Source organism: Pterocles gutturalis, unplaced genomic scaffold (genome assembly GCF_000699245.1).
Source record: "Pterocles gutturalis isolate BGI_N339 unplaced genomic scaffold, ASM69924v1 scaffold5620, whole genome shotgun sequence".
Classification (NCBI taxonomy): Eukaryota; Metazoa; Chordata; class Aves; order Pterocliformes; family Pteroclidae; genus Pterocles; species Pterocles gutturalis.
Window position 1 is genome coordinate 323 of NW_010145657.1, and position 10,156 is coordinate 10,478.

The 10,156-nt window shown below is 43.3% G+C and overlaps 1 protein-coding gene across 1 annotated transcript in view; it reads left to right on the forward strand.

The window, feature by feature from the left end:
- Positions 1-4,237: 4,237 nt before the first annotated feature.
- The window catches only part of HHIPL1 (HHIP-like 1), a gene marked incomplete at its 5' end in the record, with an annotated part of 15,104 nt that continues 9,185 nt past the window's right edge, over positions 4,238-10,156 (forward strand). The window contains 4 exons of the mRNA XM_010085441.1: positions 4,238-4,884; positions 7,147-7,290; positions 7,575-7,903; positions 9,829-9,955. Coding sequence (XP_010083743.1) covers positions 4,238-4,884; positions 7,147-7,290; positions 7,575-7,903; positions 9,829-9,955 — 1,247 coding nt within the window. The remainder of the gene's footprint in view (positions 4,885-7,146; positions 7,291-7,574; positions 7,904-9,828; positions 9,956-10,156) is intronic.

The window sequence follows — 10,156 nt, forward strand, 5'->3', positions numbered from 1 at the left end:
AGAGTTTTTGTCCTTTGGCAGGTGTCTGAAAGAGGAATAGGGATGTTGCTCTGCTTTAATTATGTGCTCTGAGACGGGTACGTGGGCAGTTATAATTTGCAGATTCCCCTCACCCTCCCAGGGTTAGATCACTGGACCCAGTGAAGACACTCAGGAGGAGACCTTCCTGGACAAAATGTGCTCCTTGTTACACTCAACTCATGGGATCAGGTGTTTTTTTGTACTAGGTTACAACATCCTGAGATGCTTTTAGTGTGTGCCAGGTGCTAACAGTCCTGATGATGAGTGCAGAGTAATGCTTGAGGATGTGGCCTAGAAATCTCTGTGGTGGCCATTCTGCATGAGGGAAATTTCCACTCAGGGTTGATGTGCTCTGGCCAGATATGGTAACAGGATGATCACAGTCTGCACAGAGCAAAGGATCTGACCCTATCATTAGTGGTGGCATCGTATATATGAAAATGCCCCTGAGACAGAGAGGGGCAGCTCTGTGCTGTGCAAGTGTAAATCTTAAATTAATTCAGACAGTGGAGTCTCGTCTGCTGTACTCAGATGGGATCAAAGTGGCTTTGCAGAAATCTTGCTCTTAGCATTTTGCAGGGTACCTCTCGTGTTCCGAAAATGTGAAGAGAAAGACAACCCTTTTCCACAACAGCTTCTAGAGATTTGACTTTTATTTCATCCCACATTGTACTGGAAGTAAAAAGCCTTTGAATATATTCCTGAAACAAGCGTCCAAAAGTCCATTTGCAGATAGGAAAGCAGTCAGCAGTGCCTGCCAAGCACTCCTCCTGCCTCAGGAAGTGATAAGTAAGTCTCCTGCGTACATCAGAAACCATGACTGTTGAAAATTTGTTCAGAAGCAGTGAAATATTTCAATGTGGGAAAAATGATTCACTGAAATGTTCTGATGAGCTCAGTGCATCACCAACCCAGACACAGCTACACAAGCACAAAATGGAAGTTCAGGCATTGCAAACACTCCAGAACATCTCCTGCCATTAAATATATATACAATTTATATCCTAGACCTGAATTAATAAGTGGGTTTCTGTGACTTATTCATCTAATTTCTGTCTCTTTCTGCTTGCAATTTGTGATTTCTCTCAAATGTAATCAAATTATTTTGACAAGTGTCTAGGCCTGTACTTGTGGTGGGGATTCCTACCTTCTCTTAAATTATGATTTGCTGCATGGTGCTGTTTCTGTTCTTTGTGGAAGGGCAAGCAGAAGAGCGGCAACATCCTTCCCTCAGCGCTGCCCATGATCCCCCAGCTGCAAAATAGGGTTCCCCCCACCCAGAATCAGGCTGAGACAATGCCTTCAGCCATGGGGGAGTGGAGGGATGAGGAGGGACATCCCCCTGACAGCCCCACAGCCTCAACACTGGGAAGTAATTTGATGGGGGGCAGCAGGTCTCAGGGGGCACAAGGAACACGTGTGGATGTGGATTATTGTGTGGTGGGATACAGGACTCCAAACTGCGGGATAACAGACGCCTTGTTCTGCTTCTCAGGGAATAGCTTGCTTAAAGGCTTGAGTTTCCAGATGGAGGTGGACAGGGAATGTCAGGGATTACATGAAAGTTGAATGCTTTCCTGAGGAGTCCCTTTGCTTCCTCCGGGCTCATGGCAGCAGTAAATAAGCCATTGTTCGATGTGGGTGTTCGTCCAGATTCAGACTGTTGCAATTCCTCAGATAAATAGCTGCCTCTGAATTCCTGGAACAGATAGGATGGGTTTGGCTAACTTGCCTTCATTTTACTTGGTTTATTTTCTGATGAGTTGTTTTCATGGTGAGAGCTTGTTCCAGCCCTACTGAAGTTGCTGATCGTCTGCCCATTAGTTTCCTTGGTCTTTGGACTACATGACAGTTTAATATGAGTGAACAGACCATGTCATTTGGAAATGAGAATTTAGATCTATTAGTGATACTGGGCTGTAACCAAGTGTAGAGTTTCTTGGTGTTTTGAGTTAGTGAGTGTTGACAAGGCAATGTGAACGGTAAAGGATTACAACATTTGACTCGGAAGTGGGGAAATTCAGGATAAGGCTTCAGCCTCCATCTCTTGTGGAATGAAAATTGCAAAATATTCCATGTGTGTCTGGAAAATACCCTAGACACATAGCTGGGTACTGTCTGGCTAGGGATAGATCTCTGTACATCACCACCCGCGTAATGCCCCTGTAAATAGCCATATAGCCACCAGGAACATGGTAAGGACTGAAGAAGTCATCCCTGACTGCTGTCCAAACATACCCGAGGCTGGGGTGAACAGCCCACAGCAGCAGAGGGACAGGGAAATCATACCTTTGTGCTATTTTTAATTCTGATACTGAAGCCAGGACATTGCTTTATAATGCATGAGATCACCGCTTGCTTTGAAAGAGGCTTTCTGAGAAACAGGTCCAGCCCAGTGCTCAAGCAGTGGGCCTCCTCTCCTGAATGTGAAACCTCCGCAGGCAGCAACCAGCTGAGCTCCTATCCAGCCCTGCCTTCAAATTCCCTTTCTGTCCTGTTTCAATTTGTTTTCTAAGGCCAAATTTTCACTCATAACAACTGCATTGGCAAATGCTCCGGCTTGTTCTTTCCCTGGCACACCTCCTGTAACCGAGCCGAGTGCCGTTACCCAGTCTGCCCGGGTAATTTCAGTGTTTTGTGTCACGCGCAATCTCCTTTTTACCTCATTAATTGCTGCTCACTTGAAAGCATAATAACCTTCATTTTGCAATGAATGGCTTGACATTCCAGGAGGAAAGCTTATTGTACACTAATGATCTGTTATATGGCCTCTCAGTTTATTATGGTATGTAATGGGAAAAAAATTAAATATTGTGTGTACTTATCAGATAATTTAAATACTTCAGTATCTCAGATGTTACATGGTTTCAACTATTGAATAGTGCTGTAATCTGCATTAAGAAATAGCTCCCTGTAGATTTAGAAACAGCTCCCTATATTTTTTTTTTTTTAACTAAGCTGGTTTTGCTTGGAAGAAATGCCATCTAGGAATTAAAAAATATGGAATTTATTCAAGAAGGATAGTTTCTCTTCCTGCCTTTTTTGCCTCAGTTATTCATCTGCCCTGTGAAAATCACTGAGCCTCCACTGAGTCATGTTATGTTATTTGGAGAGCACTTCTGAGATGCTTGTCGGGAAGATGTATTACAACTGGAAAATATTGTGTGTTTATTACAAGGAAAAGCCCTTGCACAGCAGAACTGAGTCACTTTGGTCAGTTTGTCATTTACAGACAGTTTTACTGGATTGCAGTGGTTTTTTGCGTAAGGAAAATGTGCCTGTTGGAGTTCTCATAGCGGAGAATGCAATGAGCTATGTGAACTTGATTCAGTCGTTAGGTAGATTTCTGAGGCTGCACCTTCCACAAATGAGGGTTGTGCTACAGCCACTCCCATGGACCTTGCCTGGATTATGTCCAGTTATTGCTCACTGTCTGAAATCCTGTAGCCTGAACATCCCCTGCAGAACTTGGTGACCAATGTCATAATCATGAGATACATTTCACCACTTCTAGTCAGGTGTATAAACTGTCTGCAGGCAAAGATCCACCAGCAAAGGCAGCTGGACCTGAGGATGGTGTATATGCAGTGGTACCATCCCAGGGCGGGGTGCGCTGCGTGGTACGAAGGATGGGTGTCCTTCTCCTCTACTCCTACACTTACTCATTCTGCTCCTTCCAACCTGTAAATCACATCTGTGTTTGAGGTGCATGTCTGGATTATCAGACGATGAGGTATGAAAGTTGCAGGCTTTGGGCCTACCAACTTTTCCCATTCCCTCCTCAGCCTGGAGATGCAGGACCTGAATCTTCTCAGCTAACTCTTTGGCTTCTCTTTTGTGCTGTGATGAATCTGCTCCTTATTTCATAGATAAAGTCAGAGCATCCAAGATAGAAAAGTCTCTGTTTCCCCAGTACGGTCTAGTAGGGTGATGTAGCAAGATGTGTCATTGCTGGTTTTCTTGAGTTGGTACTATGGTTGGAATAAATGAATTATGGCATGGCATGAGGAAGCCAGCTTTCACCAGGAATATTGAAGATCATTTCCGTGAATGCTGCGATAAACCTCCTTTCTAAGATCTTTTCCTCTGTTAATATATCTTCAGAATAAACCACAACATATGTTGTAATTAAGGTGAAATTTCTCCAATTAGTATTGCTGCTCAGCTGTTTCAAATCTGGTCCAAGAAGCTAGAGGCTTTTTCTCTCTCCCTTTAGGAATGCTCTCCATATGCAGCTCACTTGTACGATGCCGAGGATCCCTCCACCCCAGTGCGGACAATACCAGGGCTTTGCCAAGACTATTGCCAGCAAGTGTGGCAGAACTGCCGCTCCATTTTTCGCTATCTCTCTGCAGACCAAGAGTTAATTGCACTGGAGAACAACATGGCAAAATTCTGCCACTACCTGTCTTTGGAGGACACAGACTACTGTTTTCCACATCTGCTGGCTAACCAGAACCTTAACCAAAACCTGGGGTTCGTGACCGCCGACGCGGAGGGCTGTCTCCAGCTCTGCCTCATGGAGGTTGCCAACGGGCTGCGCAATCCTGTTGCGATGGTGCATGCCAACGATGGCACCCACAGGTTCTTCATTGCGGAGCAGGTTGGCCTGGTGTGGACCTACCTCCCCGATCGATCCAGGCTCGAAAAGCCGTTTCTGAACATCAGCGAAGCCGTACTTACCTCACCTTGGGAAGGAGACGAGAGAGGTTTTCTAGGTATTGTCTTCCATCCTAAATTCAAATTTAATGGTAAAGTGTATGTCTACTATTCAGTTGAAGTTCGTTATGAAGAGAGAATCCGAATCAGTGAGTTCAGAATTTCTCCTGCTGACATGAATGCTTTGGACCATAGTTCTGAAAGGTATTGTACACACATTTCTCTGGCAAATGTATTTAAGATCTCAGAGGGCGGCTTGTGCATTTTCCAAGGCTATTAATGATGAGACTTATTTAGCTTAGTATTGTTCTTGCATTCCTGTGTGGTAGCAGGTTAGTCCAAGTCCTTGTCTAGCTTACTGAGGCAGAGGATATGCCCGTCCTCCATGGGTGAGCTGCAAGTGCTCAGGAATAAGACATTTACATTTCTCTGTTCTGGTATGTCAGAAGATTTAATTGAACATTGATTAAACATTATTTACAGTTAGCACTTTGGGGGTTGGTTTTTGGTTTGGGTTTCTTTTGGTAATGTAGTTATTACCCTTTAAAATAGACTTCTGCAAAACATGAGTGAAATTCATTCCAAAGCCAAAGGTTTCCAAAATCAGTATCCACAAACTCAGTGGTACTGGACCAAAGAGGGATTTGGCCTCACATTTCTTTATCTGAATGACCGCTCAACCCTATGATATTACAAATTTAATATCAATTTAAATAAAATGTAAGCCACTATGCTATTACTGACTGCATTTTTACTGGAACTGTCATTTGTTTGAGTCTGGTCCTGCAGCTGGTCCACACTAATGTGCACAGACAATGAGAGGTTTGTTTGTGGAGTCAGTCTGTAGATTTATAACCTGTTGCAGAACGACGTAATAGAACCACTGTTGTAAGAGAGCCTTGAATATTATTGTTAAGATTTTTGCTTTGTTACATGGGTTACATTAGGGCTTTCCAGATGCTCAGCAGTAGATGATTCTAGCTCAAAATTGCATGTAGCCTAAAGATAGAAAGGGAATGCTGGTCTGTAAAGCAATTACAGCGATTCAGTGAAACCAGCACTGTAGATGACAGGTAAGGGGAATTTAATCATGGTCCTCAGGAAAGCACGTCAGCAGCTTAAACCTGCAGATGTCAAGTCCCGTGAGCTGTCTTGTTTAAAAATCCTCAGGCTCTATATTTGTAACATTTTCTGCGCTTCTTTAGCTGATGGTTAGTACGGATAAAGCTTAAGAAAACAAAATTGTGGTCCTGTTGTGCTTGTGTAGGCATGGGTCCCACTGACTTCATCCTGAGCTGCTGCCCATGAGGGGCTCAGGCCGACGCGTGGTGTGCATTGCCTTACTAGGCAGGCGTGCATCTGCCTGACCGCAGGCTTTTGCACAGTGTGTTTTGGTTTTTTCCATCTTCTTTGTGAGATTGTGTCTGCAGAGGATCTTCCCTTGATCCTGCTGCCGGTTGGAGTCTGTGCACTAAGGTGGTGATGTTTAACAGCAGGTGACAATAACTGCGTAGCTGGGTTCCTTCCCACAATTACAATCTGATCGTGATTGTAACTATCAGTACTTTCAGAAGCGAAAAAAATGTCTAAAAATGAGGTAGTATAAGTGATTATCATAATTTGGTTTTGCAGCTATGAAGAGGCACTGTCAGCATGAAATCTGGCCTTTTTTAGAAGCTAGAGTAAAATAAACTTCAGTTATTATGCCTGGGAACCTCCACTGCATGTGTTTGTGGCTTTACCTTTCTATAAAGTTATACTTTACATATTTCACCCTTTTCTTACTATGAAAGGGATGCCCAGTGCGTAAAATAAACAGATAAAAATAAGAGAGAGTTTGGTTTCAAAATTAAGGTAAAGGTTGTGGGTACTGCTTTGAATAACGTGTGTCAAAATGTTGATTTGTTGGTATGGTTGCCTTTAACCACTCTTTAGATAGACTCATAAAGTCCTGTGTATGTAATTGTTATTTAAGGATTCTTCTCACTTTAAGAATTTAACTATTCCTTAATGTTTGAAGAATTTTAGGTTTGCCTTGAAAGCACCTGTCAGGATTTTGCCAAATGCTGTACAAGTGCACAAGTGGATTGGAGTCCTTTCTCTTGCCATTTACAATCAGATTTAAGCTGAGATGCTTTTTTTTATAAAAAATAAAAAGAAAAACAAAGAAGTTTAACAAGGAGGAAGGAAGAGTCAGGGGAAAAGTATAACTAATTAAAAGTATATTCTGTCATATGATTTCCCAGATTTTCCTTATTACACAATTTGATGTTTCTGTAATCTGGAAAATTAATTGGAATTAAGGTTAGAAAATCAGCTATGCCCAAGCAAAATTCTGTAATGTGGATATGGAAGAATCTGCATCAAAACCGATCTGTAGCCATTTCCATGTGTCAAGGGCAACACTGGAGTGACATTGCTTAGGGCTTGTGCGGTAGGTAATGCCTCCTCCCTGTTTTCCCTTAGGATAATCCTGGAAATAGAAGAACCCGCTTCCAACCATAATGGAGGAGAGCTGCTCTTTGGAGATGATGGGTATCTCTATATATTTACTGGAGACGGAGGCATGGCTGGGGATCCTTTTGGGACCTTTGGAAATGCCCAGAACAAGTAAGAGTGGACCCATCCCTATGGCAGCTCAGAGCCCAGTGTGCGTCTGCGGGGCAGCGGGTCGTGGGAAGCCGGTGCCACCTGAGGGCTGTTTGGTGGCCCAAGGCAAATGAATTGTCTTTGAAATTATTGTTTTTTCAGAGATACGGAAAGACTTGTCTTTTCCAAAACAGAAAGAATGAAAACCTAGACTTTCCAAAAACCCCATCTCTGATGTTTAACTGAGGTCTAGATTTACTTCTTTATTTTTTTTTTTTTCTCTTTCCTTTCTTCTCCCAATACAGATCAACCCTGCTGGGCAAAGTGCTGCGGATCGATGTGAACAACAATGACCGTGGGCCTCTGTACCGAATCCCTCCCGACAACCCTTTTCTTGACGATCCCAAGGCTCGCCCTGAAATCTATGCGTACGGAGTGAGAAATATGTGGCGCTGCTCTTTCGATAGGGGCGACCCTCGCACCAAGGAAGGGAAAGGGCGGCTCTTCTGCGGAGATGTGGGGCAGAATAAATACGAAGAAATCGACATTGTTGAGAAAGGGAAAAATTACGGCTGGAGGGCGAGGGAAGGGTTCAGCTGTTACGATAAAAAACTTTGCATCAATTCTTCGATGGGTAAATAGATGTGCTCTCTAAATTACCTGCATCTCCCACTGTGCAGTTTTCTCCGCTGTCATTTTTAATTCCTGCCTTCAAAGCCTGGCTGCCTAGTGGAAAACGTAGGTTTCTGAGATGTAAATATATACTGTCTCAGTCTAAAAGGGAACTGACTTCGGGATAAATATTGAAAGTCCAGATGTTGCCATTTTTGTGTTAGGAGGAAAATGAAACATGCTAGCTGTTGTTTTTGTAGGTGGTGTTGTTAGTCAAATCGCTTGGTGATTTTCTGATTTAGGGGGACAATTTAATCTTTTCCACATAAAATAAGCTTTCCTGCAGAAGCAAGAAAAATTTGGAGCAATTGTATTTTTCTCCATAACTCACAAGTAGTGCCCTCACTTGAAAAAAAGAAAGAAACATATTGTGTAAGCTGGTCAGCTAGTATGCCCACTGTCTGCTTCGCAGGTAACTGAATGTATAGTGTATTTTTGTTTCTTTTAGCTATGCCAAAAAGAAAAACCTTAATTTTTTATTTTTTTTAACTTTTCAAACCCTCATTCAGGGTATTTGCTGGCTGGCTAAATTCCAGTGCATGTGTGAAATCAGTGTATTGTGTTGCAAGGCCTGATGTGGACCATATCTTGTGCTGGAGCATCTCCCCAGAGATCCAGGCAGCAGTGGGCTGGCACTGTTTTGCACTAGCTGAGATTCTGATTTTTTTGTCTTTTACGTGCTATGTGTTGTTGTTTAACTTCCTTCCTTTTATTAACTTAGTTTAACTTCCTTCCTTTTATTAACTTAGCTACAAGTACAGTGGTAGTGATTAAGAGTTTTTTCTGAAAATTTTGAGAGCAGGGAGCAGATTTTTTTGCACTCTCTTTGCTGAAGCAGTTGTCAGAGAGCCCGTTTAGCACTCTCCTGTATGACAGTGCCTGCGTAAGCATTCATGGCAGGCACTTTACTGAGGTCTCTAGGGATTCAAAACAATTTGTGATGCCTTGAGAGACCCTTTTGTTAGAAGTGAAATGTCACAGCCCCTTTAAAATGATAAGTGCAGCTGAAGTGTAGAAAAGACCTGCTTTAGATGAAATGCCCCTCGTGCAAATTCCTCGCTGGCAGAGCTGCTGGTTTGCTGCTTGAGGCAAGGAGAAAGGCTGTGAGGATGAGGAGGAGTGGGTACCATGAGGAAATACCTGTGACCCAGGAGTTTAAAAAGGAAGGGGAGGAAGTATCTAATGGAGACCCTCAAAAATCAGGGCATCTCCCTCTGTTTTGCCTCTGTCTTGTGTTTTAACTTATATTTTACAATGAATATGCCAGTACTACCTCTTGCCTGTGCCATACCATAAATATTTGATGGCCCTTTCAGGTTAAGCTCCCCTGTCTCAGAGAAACAGAAGCTATTTGCGCTGACATATGACTTATCTTTTCCTCAGTGCCTGCAGTCTGGAGTTACCCATCTCTTTTTTCCCTTTCACCACCAAAACAACGCTGCATTTTGGCAAACATCTCCTGCATGGGAGCAGTGACTCTAAAAGTAACCTGAAAATTTGTAGCAAAACCAGCCAGGCTGTGTAGAAATGGGCCAGAAGTGGCACTGACAGAGCTGGATTGTAGCAGGAAGAGAAGGGCTCAGGAGAACGGTGTCTGGGTGACAGAGAGCACTCAGGCTTGTCAGGGGTTCAGCTTATATTGCAAGTGAAACACTGATCAGCCTCGCTGAGCTAACTTATTCCTGGTTATTAGCACAGCCAGCTAGGCAGGGCTATCAAAAAGGGTTCAGAAAAGGTGAAAATCAAACTAAATATTACTCCACGGGCACTTCGTTTAATTAGAAGATGCTCAAGTGAACCTGATGGTATCGTGCTAGTCTCAGGACTATCAGCTGTTCTGCATCACAGGTAGAACAAGGCACGTCACAGATCTTTTCTCCCCTACAGATGATGTGCTTCCAATTTACGCGTATCCACACAAAATGGGGAAATCTGTTACAGGAGGCTATGTCTATCGAGGTTGCGAGTCTCCGAACTTGAATGGCCTGTACATATTTGGTGATTTTATGAGTGGGTAAGTAAATACCTCAGATACTCACTAATCTATACCCCCAGCCGTAGGCCTCCAGTGATACTACACCTGCCTGTGAGTGCTCGTGCAGTCTAACAACCGAGGACATGCTGCTGCTTGTTGGTTGCAAGCACAGCTCAAAGCCTGACAGCTCATGACAGAGGTCTGACACGGCATGTTTTACATAATGTTTATTCCATGGCA